The sequence below is a fragment of the Eleutherodactylus coqui genome, chromosome 2 (assembly GCF_035609145.1).
Source record: "Eleutherodactylus coqui strain aEleCoq1 chromosome 2, aEleCoq1.hap1, whole genome shotgun sequence".
NCBI classification, from domain to species: Eukaryota; Metazoa; Chordata; class Amphibia; order Anura; family Eleutherodactylidae; genus Eleutherodactylus; species Eleutherodactylus coqui.
Window position 1 is genome coordinate 230,536,664 of NC_089838.1, and position 23,539 is coordinate 230,560,202.

General features: G+C 43.6%; 1 protein-coding gene across 3 annotated transcripts in view; it reads right to left on the bottom strand.

Moving 5' to 3' along the window:
• Positions 1-15,860: 15,860 nt before the first annotated feature.
• The window catches only part of SCG3 (secretogranin III), a 46,513-nt gene continuing 38,834 nt past the window's right edge, over positions 15,861-23,539 (bottom strand). For 2 of the 3 annotated variants that reach the window (XM_066592602.1, XM_066592600.1), the window contains 3 exons: positions 23,254-23,385; positions 19,490-19,579; positions 15,861-17,254 (listed from right to left, as the gene is read on the bottom strand). In XM_066592602.1, coding sequence (XP_066448699.1) covers positions 17,136-17,254; positions 19,490-19,579; positions 23,254-23,385 — 341 coding nt within the window. In that variant the 3' untranslated portion in view covers positions 15,861-17,135. The remainder of the gene's footprint in view (positions 17,255-19,489; positions 19,580-23,253; positions 23,386-23,539) is intronic. The other variant, XM_066592601.1, reaches the window with a different exon arrangement.

A 23,539-nucleotide genomic window follows, 5' to 3' on the forward strand; every position in this document is an offset into this window, starting at 1 on the left:
CATAGAATGTTAGAGTTGGAAGGGATCTCCAGGGTCATCTGGTCCAACCCCCTGCTCAGTGCAGGATTTACTTAATCATCCCAAACAGATATTTGTCCAGTCTCTGAACACTTCCATTGAAGGAGAACTCGCTACCTCCTGTGCTAACCCGTTCCACTCATTGATCACCCTCACTGTCACAAAGTTTTTTTCCAATATCTAATTTGTGTCTCCTCCCTTTCGGTTTCATCCCATTGCTTCTGGTCTTTCCTTGGGAAAATGCGAATAGGGCTGATCCCTCTGCACTGTGACAGCCCTTCAGATATTTGTAGACCGCTATTAAGTCTCCTCTCGGCCTTCTTTTTTGCAAGCTAAACATTCCCTGTTCCTTTAACCATTCCTCATAGGACATTATTTGCAGACTCGCTCGCCGAAAACTGCACACAGTATTCCAGATGAAATTCACAGACGTGACTTATATAAAAACTCAAATTTTAATAAGATACAATTAAAATACGAAAAAAGGGGGCACTACACTAACAAACATACAAACACAAAAAACCAGGTAAGGTAAGTCACGGAGAATGGCGGTACCCGCAACACCTGGATTTATGATACTCGATGAATGTTATTTCAAACACTCCACTAGAGTGAAACTCAGAAAGACCCCAACAGAACCAGAGTGGTAATTCAACAGGCTCATTTATTGGTACAAGAGCCTACTGGAGTCTTGTAGGACCTCAAGGCTCCACTCTGTCTCTGTAAAAAGGCTTGTTGAATGAGTGTCTCTTTTGTAATTCGCATTGAGCATGTACCGTTCAATGCAAATTAGAGTTCCAAGTCCTATATGGACAGGATTTTGTGGGGTGTTATAATGCGATCACCCAACATTTATATTTGTAGAACACTCAGAAGCCAAATAGATGCTAAGGGTCAACCTTAGATAAATCAAGCTAGTAGTGTATTTCTCTCCAGATGTTTTAAATACAAGACTCTGGGGTGGTGCGGCATCTGCATTTAGCAGTTGATATATGAGAGAGTAGTGTTTTTAGACTCACTGCACTAAGCAGTTGATGCGAGTACTTTAGATTCAATAAAAAATAGTATTTTTGGACTCTCTGCATTAAGCAGTTGATGCGAAAAATAGTACTTTAGACTCAAATTAGTACTTTAGACTCTACGCGTTTCACCACATATTCTTTGTGGATCATCAGGAGATATAGTACTCAAGTTTTGGATCAGGTCTTTGTGTATAATGGTAAGATGACAAGGTTGTCTCGAATCACAGAGTATCATGAGCGGTTTACGACTAAAATAAGTGATAGACTCTCAATTTCACTTATAGCGAAAAATAGGTTACCTGGAATAACCAAGTGCCCTAATTCAGGAGTTTAAGGAGATAAATCCTAACTCTAAGTGCAAATAGCTTATGCTCCTAACTGATGCGAAGCAAACTATTTCTCAGTATGAGGGGCTATAACTTAATAGTTATACCTTTGAGGGTAGAAAATAGCCTGATGTTAGAAAATGAGGCCCTATGGGGGAGACAGCAATGTGTGTCTGTTAACCCCAGTTTTGGCTGGATACCTCGACAAAAAAGCACTGTGGGGGAGACAGCAATATATGTCTGGTAACCCCGGTCTTAGTTGGATACCCCAACAAAAAAGCACTATGGGGAAGACCACAATATGTGTCTATTAACCCCAATCTTAATTAAATGCCACAAGAGACTAGTGCTTCTTGTTGTCTTAGTTGGACATCCCAACAAAAAAGCACTATGGGGGAGACAGTAATGTATGTCTATTAACCCCAATCTTAGTTGGATATCCCAACAACAAAGCACTATGGGGGAGACAACAATGTGTGTCTATTAACCCCAGTCTTGGTTAGCTGCCACAAGGGACTGGTGCTTTTTGTTAGAGAATAAAATAAATCTAAGGACTAACGCCAGGTCTATATCAAAAATCCCAATAGTGGATTTTAAGAGTAGCAAATTAGTCAAGAACAGCCTCAGGTGGAAGCCAATGCCCTCATACAAAAGAAAAAAAGGAGCTCCAGCAGGAGCGTAGCAGCGAGAGTAACCCGTCGCCTTGATGGTAGGCTAGCCTACCATCAAGGCGACGGGTTACTCTCGCTGCTACGCTCCTGCTGGAGCTCCTTTTTTTCTTTTGTATGAGGGCATTGGCTTCCACCTGAGGCTGTTCTTGACTAATTTGCTACTCTTAAAATCCACTATTGGGATTTTTGATATAGACCTGGCGTTAGTCCTTAGATTTATTTTATTCTCTAACAAAAAGCACCAGTCCCTTGTGGCAGCTAACCAAGACTGGGGTTAATAGACACACATTGTTGTCTCCCCCATAGTGCTTTGTTGTTGGGATATCCAACTAAGATTGGGGTTAATAGACATACATTACTGTCTCCCCCATAGTGCTTTTTTGTTGGGATGTCCAACTAAGACAACAAGAAGCACTAGTCTCTTGTGGCATTTAATTAAGATTGGGGTTAATAGACACATATTGTGGTCTTCCCCATAGTGCTTTTTTGTTGGGGTATCCAACTAAGACCGGGGTTACCAGACATATATTGCTGTCTCCCCCACAGTGCTTTTTTGTCGAGGTATCCAGCCAAAACTGGGGTTAACAGACACACATTGCTGTCTCCCCCATAGGGCCTCATTTTCTAACATCAGGCTATTTTCTACCCTCAAAGGTATAACTATTAAGTTATAGCCCCTCATACTGAGAAATAGTTTGCTTCGCATCAGTTAGGAGCATAAGCTATTTGCACTTAGAGTTAGGATTTATCTCCTTAAACTCCTGAATTAGGGCACTTGGTTATTCCAGGTAACCTATTTTTCGCTATAAGTGAAATTGAGAGTCTATCACTTATTTTAGTCGTAAACCGCTCATGATACTCTGTGATTCGAGACAACCTTGTCATCTTACCATTATACACAAAGACCTGATCCAAAACTTGAGTACTATATCTCCTGATGATCCACAAAGAATATGTGGTGAAACGCGTAGAGTCTAAAGTACTAATTTGAGTCTAAAGTACTATTTTTCGCATCAACTGCTTAATGCAGAGAGTCCAAAAATACTATTTTTTATTGAATCTAAAGTACTCGCATCAACTGCTTAGTGCAGTGAGTCTAAAAACACTACTCTCTCATATATCAACTGCTAAATGCAGATGCCGCACCACCCCAGAGTCTTGTATTTAAAACATCTGGAGAGAAATACACTACTAGCTTGATTTATCTAAGGTTGACCCTTAGCATCTATTTGGCTTCTGAGTGTTCTACAAATATAAATGTTGGGTGATCGCATTATAACACCCCACAAAATCCTGTCCATATAGGACTTGGAACTCTAATTTGCATTGAACGGTACATGCTCAATGCGAATTACAAAAGAGACACTCATTCAACAAGCCTTTTTACAGAGACAGAGTGGAGCCTTGAGGTCCTACAAGACTCCAGTAGGCTCTTGTACCAATAAATGAGCCTGTTGAATTACCACTCTGGTTCTGTTGGGGTCTTTCTGAGTTTCACTCTAGTGGAGTGTTTGAAATAACATTCATCGAGTATCATAAATCCAGGTGTTGCGGGTACCGCCATTCTCCGTGACTTACCTTACCTGGTTTTTTGTGTTTGTATGTTTGTTAGTGTAGTGCCCCCTTTTTTCGTATTTTAATTGTATCTTATTAAAATTTGAGTTTTTATATAAGTCACGTCTGTGAATTGGGCCTTAAAATTATTAGTTTGACTTCAACTGCCTACCCTCTGTGAACCCAGTATTCCAGATGAGGTCTGACTGAGGAAGAGTAGAGGGGAATAATTACCTCACGTGATCTAGACTCTATGCTTCTCCTAATACATCCCAGAAATTGTTTGTCTTTTTTTTGCTGCTGCATCACATTGTTGACTCGTGTTTAGTCTATGATCTATTAGTATACCCAAGTCTTTTTCACATGTGCTACTTAGCCCAATTCTTCCCACTCTGTATGTGCTTTCTTCATTTTTTTCCCCCAGATATAGGACTTTGCATTTCTCCTTGTTAAATACCATTCTGTTAGTCGCTGCCCACTGTTCAAGCTTTTCTAGATCTTTTGGAATACTCTCTCTCTTCCCTAGTGTTAGCTATCCTTCCTAGCTTTGTGTCAGCAAATTTGATCAGTTTCCCATCAATTCCCTCCTCCAGATCATTTATAAAAATGTTGAGCAACACTGGGCCTAGGACAGAGCCTTGTGGTTCCCCACTTGATACATTCTTCCACTATTATGTGCAGCTATTTATGGCCACTCTTTGAGTATGATTACTCAGCCAGTTGTGAATTCACCTAACAGTTGTCTTGTCAATCCCATATTTGGTCATTTTTTTCAATAAGTATGGTATGAGATACTTTGTCAAATGCTTTACTAAAGTCAAGATATACTATATCCACCGTATTTCCCTGATCAACCCAGTCGGTGATTCTGTCATAGAAGGAAATTAGATTAGTCTGGCATGACTTGTTACAAACCCATGCTGGCTCTAGTTAATTAGTCCATTTTCATCCAAGTACTTGCATACATGCTGTTTAATAATTTGTTCAAAGCTCTTTCCTGGTATAGAAGTCAGGCTCACAGGCCTGTAGTTTCCTGGATCCATCTTCTTCCCTTTTTTGAAGATAGTGACATTAGCCCTTTTCCAATCTTCTGGGACTTCTCCTGTTCTCCAGGAATTTTCAAAGATCATGGCGAGTGGTTCAGCAATTACCTTCCCCTTCTTCCTTTAGTATGCTAGGATGTAATTCATCTGGACCTTGAGACTTGAATTCATTTAAGTTAGCTAAGTGTTCCCTCACCATCTCTCTGCTTATAGATAGCCCGCACTCTTTTATTCCCCCAATAGCAATGGGAAGATCAGTGGACGTTTTGTGCATTTGAAAAAAAAAATGCGTGTAGAAAAAGAACAAATGTGAATAAAGCCATTACAGTGTACTAGCATTAGAGATGAGCGAACGTACTCGTCCGAGCTTGATGCTCGGGCGAATATTAGGGTGTTCGGGATGCTCGTTACTCTTAACGAGCACCACGCGGTGTTCGGGTTACTTTCACTTTCATCTCTGAGACGTTAGCGCGCTTTTCTGGCCAATTGAAAGACAGGTAAGGCATTACAACTTCCCCCTGTGACGTTCAAGCCCTATACCACCCCCCTGCTGTGAGTGGCTGGGGAGATCAGATGTCACCCGAGTATAAAAGTCGGCCCCTCCCGCGGCTCGCCACAGATGCCTTGTGAGTTAGCTGAGGGAAAGTGCTGCTGGTGCCGGAGCTGCTGTAGGGAGAGTGTTAGGAGTGAGTGTAGGCTTCAAGAACCCCAACGGTCCTTTCTAGGGCCACATCTATCCGTGTGCAGTAGTGTGGAGGCTGCTGTTAGCAGTGTTTCCCTTTTTTTTTTTTTTCAAAATCGGCTGTGCAGAGCATTGCACCCTGCAGTAATACTACAGGGACAGAAGTGGTGGTTAGGCAGGGAGAGTGTTAGGAGTGAGTGTAGGCTTCAAGAACCCCAACGGTCCTTCTTAGGGCCACATTTAACCGTGTGCAGTACTGTGCAGGCTGCTGTTAGCAGTGTTGCATTTTTTTTTTTTTTCAAAATCGGCTGTGCAGAGCATTGCACCCTGCAGTAATACTACAGGGACAGAATTGTGTAGGCAAGGCCAGAAGACATATATTATTGATTGAATATAGTCAGTGGGCCTTTTCTTTAAAAAAAAAAAAGGGAAACATTCTATTTTGCCTGCCTCTGACAGTCCTCAGCGTTCTGGGTACGTGTGTGGTGGGTGGAGAACGTAAAGAAATCATACGCAGCCAGCTACGTTTAACAGCAGACTTGCGCCAATTTATTTCCTGCCTGGGAAATCACCGCTCTGCTGTAGTTAATAACTCTGCAACCCTGCAGTTCTGTGACACATTTGCAGGGCCAGAAAACATATTTACTATTGATTGAATATACGCAGTGGGCCTTTCCTTGAAAAAAAAGGGAAAACATTCTATTTGGCCTGCCTCTGACAGTCCTCAGCGTTCTGGGTACGTGTGTGGTGGGTGGAGAACGTAAACAAAAATCATACGCAGCCAGCTACGTTTAACAGCAGGCTTGCGCCAATTTATTTCCTGCCTGGGAAATCACTGCTCTGCTGTAGTTAATAACTCTGCAACCCTGCAGTTCTGTGACACATTTGCAGGGCCAGAAGACATATTTATTATTGATTGAATATACGCAGTGGGCCTTTCCTTGAAAAAAAAGGGAAAACATTCTATTTGGCCTGCCTCTGACAGTCCTCAGCGTTCTGGGTACGTGTGTGGTGGGTGGAGAACGTAAATAAATCATACGCAGCCAGCTAAGTTTAACAGCAGGCTTGCGCCAATTTATTTCCTGCCTGGGAAATCAAATCACTGGTAATACACCATGCTGAGGGGTAGGGGTAGGCCTATAGGACGTGGACGTGGGCGAGGACGCGGAGGCCCAAGTCAGGGTATGGGCACAGGCCGAGCCAATGCGGTGGCCAGGGGTAGAGGCAGGGCCAGACCGAATAATCCACCAACTGGTTCCCAAAGCGCCCGCTCGCGCCATGCCACCCTGCAGAGGTCAAGGTGCTCTACGGTGTGGCAGTTTTTCACAGAGACGCCTGACGACCGACGAACAGTGGTGTGCAACCTTTGTCGCGCCAAGATTAGCTGGGGAGCCACCACCACCAGCATGCGCAGGCATATGATGGCCAAGCACCCCACAAGGTGGGACGATGCCCGTTCACCGCCTCCGGTTTGCACCACTGCCTCTCCCCCTGTGCCCCAACCTGCCACTGAGATCCAACCCCCCTCTGAGGACACAGGCAGTACCGTCTCCTGGCCTGCACCCACACCCTCACCTCCGCTGTCCTCGGCCCTATCCAGCAATGTCTCTCAGCGTAGCGTCCAGACGTCGCTAGCGCCACAGTTTGAGCGCAAGCGCAAGTACGACGCCACGCACCCGCACGCTCAAGCGTTAAACGTGCACATTGCAAAATTGATCAGCCTAGAGATGCTGCCGTATAGGCTTGTGGAAACGGAGGCTTTCAAAAGCATGATGGCGGCGGCGGCCCTGCGCTACTCAGTTCCCAGTCGCCACTACCTTTCCCGATGTGCCGTCCCAGGCCTGCACGACCACGTCTCCCGCAACATTGTATGTGCCCTCACCAACGCGGTTACTGCCAAGGTCCACTTAACAACAGACATGTGGACAAGCACAGGCGGGCAGGGCCACTATATCTCCCTGACGGCACATTGGGTGAATTTAGTGGAGGCTGGGACAGAGTCAGAGCCTGGGACCGCTCACGTCCTACCCAACCCCCGAATTGCGTGCCCCAGCTCGGTGGTGGTATCTGCGGGGGTGTATGCTTCCTCCACTAAACCACCCTCCTCCTCCTCCTACGCAACCTCTGCAGCACGTCTCCAGCAGTCGGTGTCATGCGGCGTGGCAGCACAGCGGTGGGCAAGCGTCAGCAGGCCGTGCTAAAACTACTCAGCTTAGGAGATAAGAGGCACACGGCCCACTGCTGAGGGTACAGATGCTGCTTGCCTGTCATCCTTTCAGCGTGTATGGCCTGAGGAGGAGGAGGAGGATCCTGAAAGTGATCTTCCGAGTGAGGACAGCCATGTGTTGTGTACAGGTACCCTGGCACACATGGCTGACTTCATGTTAGGATGCCTTTCTCGTGACCCTCGCGTTACACGCATTCTGGCCACTACGGATTACTGGGTGTACACACTGCTCGATCCACGGTATAAGGAGAGCCTTTGCACTCTCATTCCCGAAGAGGAAAGGGGTTCGAGAATGATGCTATACCACAGGGCGCTGGTGGACAAACTGATGGTAAACTTCCCATCCGACAGAGCTAGTGGCAGAAGGCGCAGTTCCGAGGGCCAGGTAGCAGGGGAGGCGCAGAGATCAGGCAGCATGTACAGCGTAGGCAGGGGAACATTCTCCAAGGCCTTTGCCAGCTTTATGGCTCCCCAGCAAGACTGTGTCACCGGTCCCCAGTCAAGGCTGAGTTGGCGGGAGCACTGTAAAAGGATGGTGAGGGAGTACGCAGCACCGTCCTTGGTGACGCCTCTGCCCCCTACAACTACTGGGTGTTGAAGCTGGACACGTGGCCTGAACTCGCGCTGTATGCCCTGGAGGTGCTTGCTTGTCCTGCGGCTAGCGTCTTGTCAGAGAGGGTGTTTAGTGCGGCTGGGGGAATCATCACAGATAAGCGTACCCGCCTGTCAACCGACAGTGCCGACAGGCTTACACTCATCAAGATGAACAAAGCCTGGATTTCCCCAGACTTCTCTTCTCCACCAGCGGACAGCAGCGATACCTAAGCAATACGTAGGCTGCACCCGCGGATGGAAGCATCGTTCTCTCTCACCATCCAAAAGGGGGACATTTCTGCTTCATCAATCTGTGTATAATATTCCTCCTCCTCCTCCTGCTGCTCCTCCTGAATCCTCAGGTAATCACGCCGAACGGGCAATTTTTCTTAGGGCCACAAGGCTCACTCATATAATTTTTCTAAACAATTTTTATACGTTTCAATGCTCTTAAAAGCGTTGAAACTTTAACTTAAACCAATTTTTCGTTAAACTGGGCTGCCTCCAGGCCTAGTTACCACTTAAGCCACATTAACCAAAGCGATTAATGGGTTTTACCTGCCATCTTGGTTGGGCATGGGCAATTTTCTCTGAGGTACATTAGTACTGTTTCTACACCAATTTTTTTGGGCCCTCACCTACAGTGTAATCATTGTAATTTCTATGTTCTTCGCCTGCACTCATGGTACAGAAAGGTGTGTGGGGTAGGCCTACACTTTTGCTACATAAATGTAACTGGGGCCTTGTCTATACTGCAGCTACTGAAATGTGAAAGAGACTGTTATCTCCCTAAACTGCTGCAATGGGAATTGTTACTGGGGCTTGTCTTGAGTGCTACTATTACTGAAATGGAACTAATACTGCGCTCCTCCTATACTGCTGCTTCGGAATTGTTACTGGGGCCTGTCTTGAGTGCTACTATTACTGAAATGGAACTAAGACTGCGCTCCCCCTATACTGCTGCTAGTGATATGTTAGTGGGGCCTGTCCCTAATGCTACCGCTGAAATGTTAATAATTGTGGGCTCTGCCTATACCGCTGCTAATGGTATGTCACTGGGGTGTGGAAACAGAGGCTTCACAAAGACATGATGGCGGCGAGGCCATTTCCCACCAACGCTGTTACTGTTAAGGTGCATATAACCACGGACACGTGTAGAGGACACATAGTGCCTCCAAAACATCCCCCTCCTCCTCCAACAATGAAAACATTCTTGGCAAATACCTTTGCATTGGTCCGTCTGGTGGCAGTCCAAGAATTTCACCTTTAACGACACAACAAGAGAGCACCACCACCATCCCCCCGCCACGGCCCACTAAATCCTGGCCACATTCCGAAAACCAACTACATAAAACCGCGCTACCAGGTCCGCAGTCACCACCACATTACCACCAACAAGGTTACTGTTAAGGTACATATTACCAGTCTGACTGGGGCATGCAGTGTGGGCCGAAGCCCACCTGTATTAAGCACGACATTACTACCTCAGCTGTGTTGGGCAATGCAATGGGATATATTTATGTACCGCCGGTGCGTTCCAGGGAGCCACCCATGCTGTGGGTCCACAGGGAATTATAAATGCATCTGTTTCCACTTCTGAAGAACCCCAGTCTGACTGGGGCATGCAGTGTGGGCCGAAGCCCACCTGTATTAAGCACGACATTACTACCTCAGCTGTGTTGGGCAATGCAATGGGATATTTTTATGTACCGCCGGTGGGTTCCAGGGAGCCACCCATGCTGTCGGTCCACAGGGACTTCACAATAGGGAGTTGTACCTGCCTGTGTCTATGAATTAAAAACCGCGGTCTGACTGGGGCATGCAGACACCTTGACAGAATGAATAGTGTGTGGCACATAGGTTCCCCATTGCTATGCCCACGTGTGCAGCTCCTGATGGCGGTGGCACAGGATTATATTTCTCATTGCTTCTGTACAGCATTGTGGGCTATCGCCCCGCCCCTTTTAAAGAGGGTCGCTGCCTAGCCGTGCCAGCCCTCTGCAGTGTGTGCCTGCGGTTCCTCCTCATGGCAGACGCACTTATAAATAGACATGAGGGTGGTGTGGCATGAGGGCAGCTGAAGGCTGCGCAGGGACACTTTGGTGTGCGCTGTGGACACTGGGTCGTGCGGGGGGGTTGGTCAGCATGTAACCCAGGAGAAGTGGCAGCAGAGTGTCATGCAGGCAGTGATTGTGCTTTGTTGGAGGTAGTGTGGTGCTTAGCTAAGGTATGCATTGCTAATGAGGGCTTTTCAGAAGTAAAAGTTGTTGGGAGGGGGGGGGCCACTCTTGCCGGTATTGTGGCTTAATAGTGGGACCTGGGAACTTGAGATGCAGCCCAACATGTAGCCCCTCGCCTGCCCTATCCGTTGCTGTGTCGTTCCCATCACTTTCTTGAATTGCCCAGATTTTCACACATGAAAACCTTAGCGAGCATCGGCGAAATACAAAAATGCTCAGGTCGCCCATTGACTTCAATGGGGTTCGTTATTCGAAACGAACCCTCGAGCATCGCGATAATTTAGTCCCAAGTAACGAGCACCCGAGCATTTTGGTGCTCGCTCATCTCTAACTAGCATCATGTTCTCAAAGGAAAAATAAGAAAGGGAATTTAATATAGATCTGTAATATGCAAGTGTCAATGAGCCCTAACTCCTATGGAGTACAATGATATTGGAGAGGCTGTTATGTTTGAATATATTCCATATAAGAGTACTATTAGAATATATTATATGGGAAGCAATTACATTGTGTGTGGGATATAAGAGGCATTTCGTGCTAATGCAAGCTTAAGGCATCTCAACTAGAAAGGTCCTGTCTCCGAGGAGGTGATAGTGTTTGCAGATTAAGGAAAAGAGGGTCATTAGTATATGAGTTATAGTATGTATCTGACATCACTGTGGAGTACAGTGGATTGGCGTGGGCACTGAAACTTTTTTTCATGAACCAAAAATACAACGTCTTTCAGCCTCTGTGCACATCCCCTAAAAATGCTTGTCCTTCATGTATTTCTGTACTCCTATATAGAAAATCATCCATTGTAAAATTGCTTTTCAAAATTTCAACTACTCTTGTGCCAATCCATCATAATAGTATCTGCACTTACAAACACTTGAGGAGTCCTAAGCAGAGAGCACTTAACTGCCACTGATTAGTGCCACATACTCCCTATGGCTTCCTAGCTACCTGTCATAAGACATAGGCTGTTTTATGACTGCCTGTTTCTACTAGTACACAGGTAGAATATAAGCTGACCTAAACAGCCGTCTGTGTACTGCGGACAGACATACAGAACAAAGGTAGGAAACTCCATTTTTCAACAGCTGCCCTGCTCACATTATCAGAATCACTCCTACTCCTCACAGGGTGTACCTAGTCTCCTGAGGTGAAAAGTGATGTGATCTCCTTCATCCACAAGAAAGTCAACACATTTTTATATTTGCGAGTATGTGTATATAAATGTAATTATTTTTCCTCACCTCTTTGGATGGTATTTACCTTCCTCAAGCTTGAATCCGTTATCAGAGGTCTGGGAGTTTGAGGGTTCTGCGCAGAATCTTGACTCTTCTGAAGATTGCACTCCTCAGTATTGTGTGCTCAGATGTTCTTCCTGGGCTTTGTTGGAGTCATTCCCCCAGCTTTGGAGTTGCAGCCACAAGTGCTCCTACCACCACTGGAACAAATTTGTTCTTCACTATCCACATTCTCTCTAGTTCTTCTTCAGGCCAGTTTCACATGGGCAAAAAAAATCACGCGATTTTCTCGCGATTAGACTGTTCTACAAATAGCATGTATGTGAAGCCCATGCTTTCCAGTGGGTGCCTTCACATTAGCGATGTTTTGTAGCCTGCTACATTGCGAGAAAAAAAAATTGTGGGTTGCTAAATATTACTGCGATTTGCAAGATTTTGTAGCCCATGTTTCCTATCGAGCCTTCCTTTCTGTTGCATCACACGAAAATGCGTTTTTTGTGCAGTGCGATGCAACTTTTACAGTAGGAACAGCCACTGTCCGGTCCACTGCACTTCTCCTTGCAGGTCCCTGACACTTGTTTGAAGTCTTCTGTCAGTGCTTCCTGGATTGGAGGTTCAAAATCCCTGCCTCCAGAAAGCGCTGCCTCTGATGGGCTGAGCCATGGAGCTTGAGAACAAATTGGAGCCAGCGCTCGATCAACCAATCACAGCCATTCATTGAATGGCTATGTTTGGTTCATCAAGTGCTGCCTCTGATCGGCTAAGCTGTGGCACTCGAGAGCCAATCGGAGCCAGCACTCGATGAACCAATCACAGCCATTCAATGAATAGCTGTGATTGGTTGGTCGAGCGCTGGCTCTGATTGGCTGAGCCAGGGCACTAGAGAACCAATCGGAGGCAGCACTTTCTGGAGGCGTGTTTTTTTCAAATCCCTGACCAGGGATCATTGCCTGAAGACAAGTACAAGGGACCTGGAGCGAAGATGTCCTTCAGAGCTGATGACGGCTATTAGGTGATGCACTTATGTTTTGTTTGTTTTTTATGGAGCTAGTGCTTATTTTGGGGGTAGGGCTCATATTTCACCCCCTCCCCCTCCAAAATACATCCCAGCAAAAGGATTTTGTAGCACCATGCGCAACTTTGTAGCGACACAATCGCGATATCGCACAGTGCACCGATAGGGTATCATTGTGATATCGCTGTCGCCCGTTTGAAAGAGGCCTAAAGGCCTGGTATTTCTCCAGTTTCTCATACTTTTTCCTTCTGAAGTGGCTGTCGTTTGTTACCGCTACATCTACCACCACTGCTGTCTTCTGGTCCTTGTCAATTACCGTGATGTCTGGGTGGTTGGCCAGTACCTATTTGCCCGTCCATATCTGGAAGTTCTACAGGATCTTCACTCTGTTATTCTCCATAACCTTCTACCAAGTCTCCTATCTGGATTTGGAAGGGCTCAGCCCATACGCTGTGCAGCTGGTCAGCTGGTCTTGTACACAACACCTGCTATTTGGTTGTACTGTTCTGTGTATGCTGTTCCTTCTTGCATCCTGCCACTATGTGTTGAACGGTCTCTAAGGCCTCTGCACAGTCTACACCTTGGATCCTATCTACTGTGATAGGTCCTAGAGCAAGATATATACACAAATACATCTATATAAGTGTAAGCAAATGTTAGTAATCCCCTTGGAATTACTTGAATCTCTGCAGCGGTTAATAATAAAATATGGTCTTGTGATTATCTAAGTCAATTATAGATAATCCCAATCTTAACTAAATGAGTAACACACAAACAGTTGTACCGTTCATATGTTTTATTCAGCACATTGAGTAAACATCCACACTGCCGGGAAAAAAGGTAAGTGATCCTTTGTGTTAGTGTCTTCTGCAAGAACTAATCAGATAAACAAGTATTTCAATTAAGGAGATGGGATTGGAAGTGTAGTTTTCATAGGTGCTTTGCCCATTAAATAAAAGTACACAAAGCGTAGCTACTGACAGTTTTATGTTCTACTTGACATGCTTTGATGTAAACAACTTTCAGAAGATGTGTTATAGAGATGCATAAAACTAGAAAGAGCTACTAATGCATTGCCAAGGACCCGTATGTACATGAATCCACTGACAAATTATTTATAATTGGAATTAATTCAGGACTATTGCTACTCTCCCTCGGAGTATACAACCTGTTAAAATCGCTCCAAGAATATGAAAAATTCTGAAAGAGTTGAGAAAGAGCTTATAAGGGTAACTGCAAAATACCCAAGAAAGACTCTGCAAACATCAAAAACTTATGTTCTTGTGTCCACCAGTAGAAAGATACTGAACAAGAATGGTACTCAGTGAAGGGCACAATAAAGAAGCCGCTGCTGTCCAAGAAAAACGGGATGTTGTAGGCTTCTGCAACCAATCACAGACCTCGGTGGTCGATCACTGATAGTGGTTAGGGCCATGCAACCTGAAACTGTTGGTAAAAACCACCCATGGTTTACTGCTACCCAGCAAATACAAGTGAGATTCGTAGCTTTTATGGCCATCCATGGTAAAACCCCATGCAGTTTAGGCCACATGACAAACGTAGTTATTTGCACGGGCACCTCTAGCAGAGAATCCTGGAATTGCAATTAAATGTGAGTAAAGTTACATCATTACTGAACCCGTCTTCATGCAGTGCTGAATAAAAAGCTGTACAATAAACAGGAATTCCAATGTGTTATTGCAAAATACCCTTCTTGTAAAGTTTAATCAAATTAGATGAATTATACAAATGAACAGGTGTGAATAATTAACTGCATAGGACATACAGGTTTATGATGTAAGAGAGCGTATACAACTGATCATACACTAGAATGATTGGTAAACCATTGTGTAATATAGGAGCTGAATTATGTTTCCAGTCAATCCCTTTTGATTTATTCATTGAGTTTACAATGTAGACCTGGAAATGTATCAGAGCTGAATCTGATTCCTCAATCGTTATATTGTTATAATTCTAAAGATTCATATAACATATACAGATGTATCAGAGCTGATTTGTCACTTTTTGTTGTGCACCATAGTTATTCAGCAGTTTAGATAACTTAGTAAGTTTTGTTAGAGTGGTTGGCTCTTCAGACTTTGATCGTACATCTGAGCAATACACCATCAAGGTCCGTTGTGAAACAACGCGTTGAGTTAAGGTACTTTTACAACGAGCAACTATACTTCAGAGACTCGTTCAGAAATGTCGTTGAAGTGCAAAAAACGACCGTTGTTTGGAAGCTTTTACACAGAGCACTTATTGTTCGTTAGTAGAGTTGAGCGAACGTACTCTGGCGAGCTTGATGCTCATTCGAATATTAGCGTACTCGATGGTGCTCGTTACTCGAACAAGCATCAAATTGTGTTCGACCCCGCCCCAGTTTTTGGCTCCTCCCCACTGTGATGTGCCTGTTTTGGCCCCTCCCTGCTGCGACGCAGCGCGCGTCATTTGAAAATTTTTGGTCTGGCAGTAAGGGGAAGGGGCGAGAGAGAGACAGAGAGAGAGACCAAAAAACTCGGGACCCTGCGTTCCACATACAAAAATGCTCGAGTCTCCCATTGTAGTCAATGGGGTTCGTTACTCAAGTAGAGCTCTCGAATTTTACGAAAAGCTCGACTCGACTAACGCGGACCCGAGCATTTGGGTGCTCGCTCATCTCTACTCGTTACTTATCATTTTTAGTGGGATCTCCGGCCAAATTCATTGGTAAGCCATTCCCGTATGAACAACTGTGATTTTACACCAGACAACTTTTGATCCAGGTAATGGAAGCTGAAACGCAAACGACCAGTGAGTGAATTATTGCTCGTGACCCTTTTGGGTGACCGGTTTTCTTCCGAGCGATTGTTTAGACAATAGTTGTCCCATGTAAAGGTACCTTTACTCTAGTACGCGAAAGAAATGGTTACATATAAATCCATCCATCTGTATTGTGAAATATTGACTATAAACACTGAATGTTGACTGAGAACTTAGTCCATAGATTTCCATAGAAAGTTGGTAAAGGTTTTATTTATTCAAGGAATCCTATATAATATACAGAAGATTAAGAAAGTTCACTGGTGTAAGAAAGATTTACTGCTTATGAAAATCCAGGCTACCTCAGTCCTGTTGATGAGAAGGATGGAAGCAATCCCACTAAAGATCTACTGATATGAATGCAAGCAAATGGCATTGTCGTAAACGAGAGGTACTGGTCTGTTGCGCTTACAAATTAGACTGATGCAACGGGGTTGAACAGGATGATTTATTAAAGTGCATCTGCCATCAGCAGTGAGCTAAACCAATAAAGAGAAGTCTCACTATTCACCAAGAGCTAGTGATTTCATAGAGCTCCACCATAGATGTGTTCACGAAGCACTGCCTTCTCATTCATTCTTGTTTGTCCCATTTGCCCCTATTAGAGTGCTCTCAAGCGGATGCAAAGTTCCAAGCTCCAGCATGCGTCTGTCCAGGCAAGCAAGGAGTTAATATTTTTGCAACCGCTGGAGAGCCATATATTGGAGAGCTACCTACAGCGTCATCGTAGTCATGAGCGTAACATAAAGCCTGTACATGTCCAGCATTTGGGGATGTAGTAATCCAGATTCTGTGTTCCTCTTGATTACCTGATTATGGGTAATTTTATATATAGAGTTGAACAAGGGTTACGCACATTCCTCCACTACACTAGCAAAAGATAAGGCTGCGCTTTTTGATTAATGGACATCCTCCAGTGCTGAGAACTTTATCTAATGGTGGAATCCCAATCTGGGGATCAGATAGACCACATTAAAGGGGCTGTCCAGTTGTAAACTATTGATGGCCTATCCCCAAGATGGGTCATCAATAGTAGATTGGCGAGTGTCCATCCCCCAGAATCCCCGATCATCAGCTGTTCATTGGGTTCAGTGCACTTGTACACAAACTTGATTTATACAGAAAACAGACAGCTCCATTCCCACTGCAGTGGTCAAACTTGGTATTGCAGCTCAAGTTTCTATTTATTTCAATGAGAACCTTGTTTGTAATACCAAGTGTGGTCACTACAGTGGAAATGGAGCTGTTTACTTCCTGTAGAAATGTGCTCAGTGCACGAGTACACCACCCCAGTGAACAGTCGGTAGGTAAGGATGCCGGCCAGTGTACCCCTGCCAGTCTACTATTGAAAGGCGTCCTGAGGATAGGCCATCAATAGTTTCCAACTGGACAGTCCCTTTAAGTAAACAAGCCCCAAAAAGCATTTGTAAAGTGGACGGCCATTTTAAGGATCACGATATGTGCGACCTGCTACTGCTATCGATGTAACATCTTTATTAGATTCATGTAAAATTAACCAAAATGCGTAAATATACAATTAAAAATCGTGAAAAGGCCTCAATCTGCCTGCTGAACAGTTTAATATCTTTAGTAAATCAACCTGTTTTCTAACAGTACATTGGAAAAGTGTGGGTTTTGGATCATAGTGATAATTTCTAAATCTAAAGCTTATTTCCCATGGTAGTAAAGAGCGCTGCTCAGTTTCTTCCTCACAGACTACTGTAGATGCGCTTTATTACATTGGCTTCTTCTTGGTCCAGGATTCCTTTTTCTACGTAGGTGTCTGCCTGCTGGTCAATGAAGTCTCTCAGTTTTGAAAGATCATAATCTGGAGAGAAAAAAAAACACATTACCTTATGCTATACATATAGTTATCATATATATAGGTCACGTAGAACGCATTTTATCAGTGGTTCTGTGCTGGAGTTCTGTGTATCTCACATTTTTTAATAGTCCTATACTATATTATGTAGACCAGTCTTTCTCAATCAGGCTTAAATAAAACATGGGCAGGTGTTGTGTGGAAGATTGCAATGGCCAGACCTTCGCACTTTTGTAGTAGGGGCAGTAACGGATAGCAGTTTAGTCAAGGACACTTTGGCATGATGGTGGGTCAACTTAAACAAAGAAATGCTTTGCTTGCACCTACACCAAAATTAATTGACTTGGGGGTAGAAATTTGGTGCTTCCATAGAAGAGAAAAAAAGGTCCCTCATAATAAGAATGCAAATTATTGTTCTGGACATCCAATAATATTTTCCAAGATAGAGTATATCATATACAATAATGTGTCATTAATGCATATTAGCTATCCATAAATTATTGTAAATAGTCTGTGAAGTTAAGGAAAAAGTTTTTTTTTTCCTTTGTATGTCATATGAACTGTCTAAGGTATTGCATTGCAGAATAAGTCGGGATCCCTACTAGATCTTGGAACAAAGGTGCTGCAGTTCCTGGTAAATGACTAAACCCCTTTTAGTTCTGAACAGAATCAATGGTGATTCTATAAAACGTCTATGTTGGAGATTAAAAGTTCCCAAAAATATCTAATTAGCAGTGAAAGACTGTAGCACTGAGCACAGGTAGTATCTGGCTCACAGAGCTCCACTGATCTTATATTTCCATTGATATTGGAAAAAACCCTCTTTCATGAAAGCAAAGTAAAATTGTCCTTAACAAGGTGCTTGATTTATGTTCAGCAGCTTGATTCAATGTTCTAACTTCATGTCAAAGGTTAATGTCTTTCTGGTGGTGCTTACTGACACACAATGAAAATCTTTGGAAAATACAAGGGATGGACAAAAATATTAAAACGCCTTACGAAATGTGTGGGCTTTAAATTATTAGCATTGAGCTGTCCTTTTAACCCCTGCTTGGCTGAGAGCTTTCCTGCCAAATTTGTGTTTACTTCACCTCTTGCCCTGCTCTGGGTGTTTTTGGAGCCAGCTGGTAACAGCAGCTGCATGCCTCAAACCCCTGACCAATGAAACCTTGTTCCTCAGGCAGCATCTGTGTCATCTTACCTCTACTTAAAATCGGTCTCCGTGTCTTATTGAAATATGATTTAGAATTCTATGTAAGGCATGCATTTTGTACAGTGTTTCCATATTTTTGTCCCCCCCCTGTAGTTCAAATAGGTTGTCCAGTTGTAAACTATTGATGGCCTATCCTCAAGATAAGTCATCATTAGTAGTTTGGCAGGGGTCAATTGCCTGGGGACTCATACTGATCAGGGCTGATGCGCTCGTGCACTGAGCTCAATTCTGCAGGAAGCTGACAGCGCCGTTGCCCCTACAGTGGCCCAGCTTTGGTATTGCAGGCCGCATTACTATTAAACCCCAACCAACATTTACACGAGCTGTTGGCAGTTTATTGTGTAGGAGACAGCCTGACTGTCAACCAGGGAAACAACAAAGAAACATGTCCGATTTAACCAATTCTTTAGGCTCACGCACATGCCTCTATTATGGTTCAGTTTTTGTACAGAGCTACAATAAGGCAGCTGTAGAGATACTGTATATAAGTCCTCTGCTGCATCTCTGTATGCTTCCAATTTTGTGTCAATCCGACAGGAAAGAAATGGTAGCATGCACCATTGGACTGCATGTGTATGGAGGTATTCTTCCCCCTGCATAAACATTGCTCCGAGCCTCCGAAAAACCTCTGAACTGGCTCCATTCCAGAGTCTTGAGCCCTTAGTTCAACCAGGGAATAAGCTGTTGCCACATAAGTGTGAAAACACGTATTCTTCTCTGCTTATGGCTCTAAATGTAAATTCTTAGCCAATAGATTTCTTCTAGTTAGCAATGCCAACAGATGGGGCATCAGGGTTCCAAACAACAAACATGCAGCTGTGAGTAATATCCTATAGTTAAAGCTGCATAATTACCTCTTTTTCCACTATTTCAAATGTTTCTATTATATTGTAAATTCACTTAAAAGACTCCTTTCTACCTATCATCTGGTTGGTAATGAAGAGGATGGAATGGCGCAAACCCATAGTCAGTAAATTGTCCCTGCTCATTGTATCACTTCCAATGTAAATAAATGGTTTGCATCATACTTGCGATACCTTCTTTGTTCTCCTGTTTGTTGTGAGTTTTCAGCCATTCAATATTCTTTTTGATTGCTTCTAAATATGTTTCAGCTTTCCCTGGAGAGAAGAGCAGAGATTGTTAATGATTGATGGATAATGGGATAATAAGCAGTTTGATGCAGCAATGCTATTTTCAGTATCTATTTAATATCAAAATGTTCTTCCTTTTTCCAAGAACATAACAACGTTTTAAAACCTCATCTAGAAGTGTACTTATCCCAGTGAATACCCATGTGGTGCACTCAGTAAACATGATGTTAGAATAGTGGATTTTATCTGAAAGCGGAAAAACTGCTTAAAACATTAATTACCGGTGTTAAGATCTAATAGTAATGAAACCCGATCCACAGTGATAATGACAAAAATTACATAGAGCTTTTCTCGTTCCAGCACTGGAGACTGTCAATGGACCAGATGTGTTGGCAGAATCTCTCAACATCTGCATGTGGCAGCCTGTGTCGACATGTAATGTGTCACTTCATCATTTAAAGTGGTAAGTAGCTGATTAGTGGGGTCCAACCGCTACCAATCACTGGAATGGGGGTTCTATGTTCCCTGAGAGACTGGCAAAATGAATTGAGTGACAGCGTATATGCTTTGCTACTGCACCTGCACCATTCATTTCAACGGGAGCACCGAAAATAGCTGAGTTCAATTCAAGCGTTTGACAATTTCTGGCACTGTCACTGAACAGAGTGGTGGCCAAGCATGTGCGCTGCTGCTCCATTCATTTTAGGAGTCTCTCTGGGGACATGGGACACCCATTCTGGTGATTGGTGAGGGTCTCGGAAATTGGAACCGCACCGATCAGCTATCCTGTGGATACGGGATAACTTAATATCACTGGAATACCCCTTTAGCAGCTTTTATGCTTACGCCTAAACATAGTGATATATATTAAGTTGTTTAAGCTGGCCACTTATAGGGTATATTTACACATAGCGGAATTTGAGCAGTTTTTCCGCAGTGAAAAATCTCCACCAAAATCTGCATCAATTTCCATGCCAAAAACCACATTAAAATCCGCCATTGCTTTACATTTTGACATAGATTATATTGCAAATTTAGGTGCAGATCCGCATCAAAATCTGCAGTGTGTTAATGTACCTTAAGACGGTCTAAAGTTGGCCATACACATCAGAGGGAAATGTGCAAGTTTACAGTAGAGTTGGGTAAAACATGTGTCAGCTGTTCTGTCGACAGTTATCTTATGTATCTGGCTAGCTTTTTTTTGCAACTTGTTTTTATTGACTTTTCCATAATACTGTATAACAAAAACTATCCCAACAATGTTGTACCGTACATTTGAAATACATCTGTATATATGACCTGTGATTTAAGTATAATGTCAACCTTTCACGAAAGATTTCAGTTTTTCAAAGAATGTTCACGTATTGTCTGGCTAGCTTTGAGATGGCCCATACTTGAAATTTTAAGAGTCCCAGTCAGGAGACACACATTAGGTTTGTCTGGCTTTAATGTGTATTGCCATCTCCATGCTGGTTTCAGATGAGTGTAATTTTGCTGCATTTTAGCATCCATATTACAGCCGTAAGACCCGAAGACCCACAATATTGAACCAAACTTATAGTGAACTGTAATCTAATTATTTTTTTTCCAGCTGAAATGGTAAAATGAGGCCAAGTTGTGACCATCTGAGACCAACCTAAACCTGCCCATACACATTAGATTCAAGTTGGCTAAACCCAAATCTAAGGCCTCTTTCACACGGGCTACAAAATCATCACTCCAAAATGCATGTATGTGAAGCCCATGGTTTCCAATGGGTTCTTTCACATGAGACGTTTTGTAGCCTGAAAGAACCCATTGGACACCATGGGCTTCACATACATGCGCTTTGTAGCGATGATTATGTAGCGAGATTTGTAGCCCGTGTGAAAGAGGCCTAAAGTGTACATAAAATGCTGCTATAACTACCGTGTTTCCCCGAAAATAAGGCACCCCCTGAAAATAAGACACATTAAGAAATTTGCAGAAATCGCTAATATAAGGCACACCCCAATAATAAGGCATACTAAAGTGTGCAGGCAAGTCGAGAGGCCTGTCCCCTGCTGCCATCCCCATTCTCTCTACCTCCAGATGTATAGGTAGATCTGCAGACAGTCTGCTGTTTTCCTGTCCCTGCTGTGCTGTACGAGTGTGCTGTTGTGAGCTCCCCTTGCTGGCTGGAAAACTCCATACTGTCGTTCTGTTGCTGCTGCACACGTCTGCTGTGATGAGCTCCCCCTGGTGGCCGGAAGCTGCAATACCATCCCTGCTTTCAAGAGGAACTTCTGTCTGCAGACAGGTACGTTACTTAAATTACAGCCCTTATTTTTTTTTATGGCTCTGTGCGTGAGTCAGGCAACCATATGTGTGATTCTTAAGGCTGGGTTCTCACAGAGTGTATTTCCAGCCTTAGGGGGTGAGCTTTACAGTCTCCAGACAGTGTGTGGGAGCCAGGTACTTTACAGCTCTTATTTTTTGTGGCCCTGTATGTGAGTCAGGTAAACAGTGTGTCATTTTGATTCAATAAGGGGGTGTCTGCTTTTTTGCTGAAGAGTCTAAAGTACAAGAAATAAACAATGTTGCTACCGTATATTTTTACCCCTAGACATGAGCGCAAAAAGAAAGAGCTATTCCGTTGAGTACAAGAAAGGAATCGTGGAAGATTCTTGGGGCAAAAACCTTCCTGCTTTGGCCCGAAGATTTTACAAGAAATGGAGTGTCAAGAAATTCAGCAGGAGATTCCGGGTTCAGATGTTTATGATGATGTGCCAGAAGATGATGACATGACCGTCATTGAGTAATTTTTGCTTTGTTTTCACAGTTTGTCTAGCTATATTGGTTTGTGGTGACAACTACGGTACTGTGCAGTATATACGGTAATAAATGTTCATTTTTTTTGTTAAACAATAAATGTGAATTCTTCTTCATTGAAAAATAAGACACCCCCTGAAAATAAGACGTAGCGAATATTTGGGAGCAAAAATTAATATAAGACGCGTCTTATTTTCGGGGAAACAGGGTATGTAAAAACTTACTTTGAGCAAGTGACAATCTGGGGTCTTAGAACTAAATCATTTGAAGGGAGGAACAAGTTTGATTTTAGTCTTTGTCACTCGTCTTACTACCCTAAAAAGCATCATGTAAAACCAATAAACTTCAGATATAATATCTATCTCCTCAATATTTTGTACAACAAAACACCCATAAAACCATTAGCTAAATCTGCTTTCCTGCAGTTTTTCATTGTGATATTGATGTATACTGCTATTCCGCAAGTGTCCTCATCTACGAACTTGACTTCATTATTTATCACCCCATTATGACAAGATCTTCTCAGTAGGACACGTATGGAACAATGAAATCTTACCCTATGCAATAGGTTATTCTGCTCTAGAGATGAGCGAGCATACTCGAGAAGGCAAACTACTCAAGCGAGTAGTGCCTTATTTGAGTACCTGCCCGCTCGTCTCTAAAGATTCGGCTGCCAGCAGGGGGCGGGTAGCGGCAGGGAAGAGCGGGGAGAAACGGGGGGGGGGGGGGGGGCGGGATCTCTCTCTCCCTCTCTCCCCCCTGTTCACCGCCGCAACTCACCTCTCATCCACACCGGCAGCCGAATGTTTAGAGACGAGCGGGCAGGTACTCGAATAAGGCACTACTCGATCGAGTAGTTTGCCTTCTCGAGTATGCTCGCTCATCTCTATTCTGCTCCTTTATATATTTACCTTTGTGTTTTTTACTGTCTCCAGTTTCTTTGGGCTCTTCTGGTTTTGTAGAATCCTTTAATTTTTCATATTCTTTTTCCATGATGGCTGCAGCTTCCTTAGTGCTATCCGATTCCTCATCTGTTTTGTCAGCTGCATCAAAAGAAGATAGGGCTTATCTTAAGAGACTGTTGAGGAATAAATAATTCACTTCTTGGCAAGTGTCATATACTCCACTTTCTTCTAACCTTTATCTCAGAATATTTAATGTTAGAATGGCATTATAATATACAGTATTGTGTGTCCT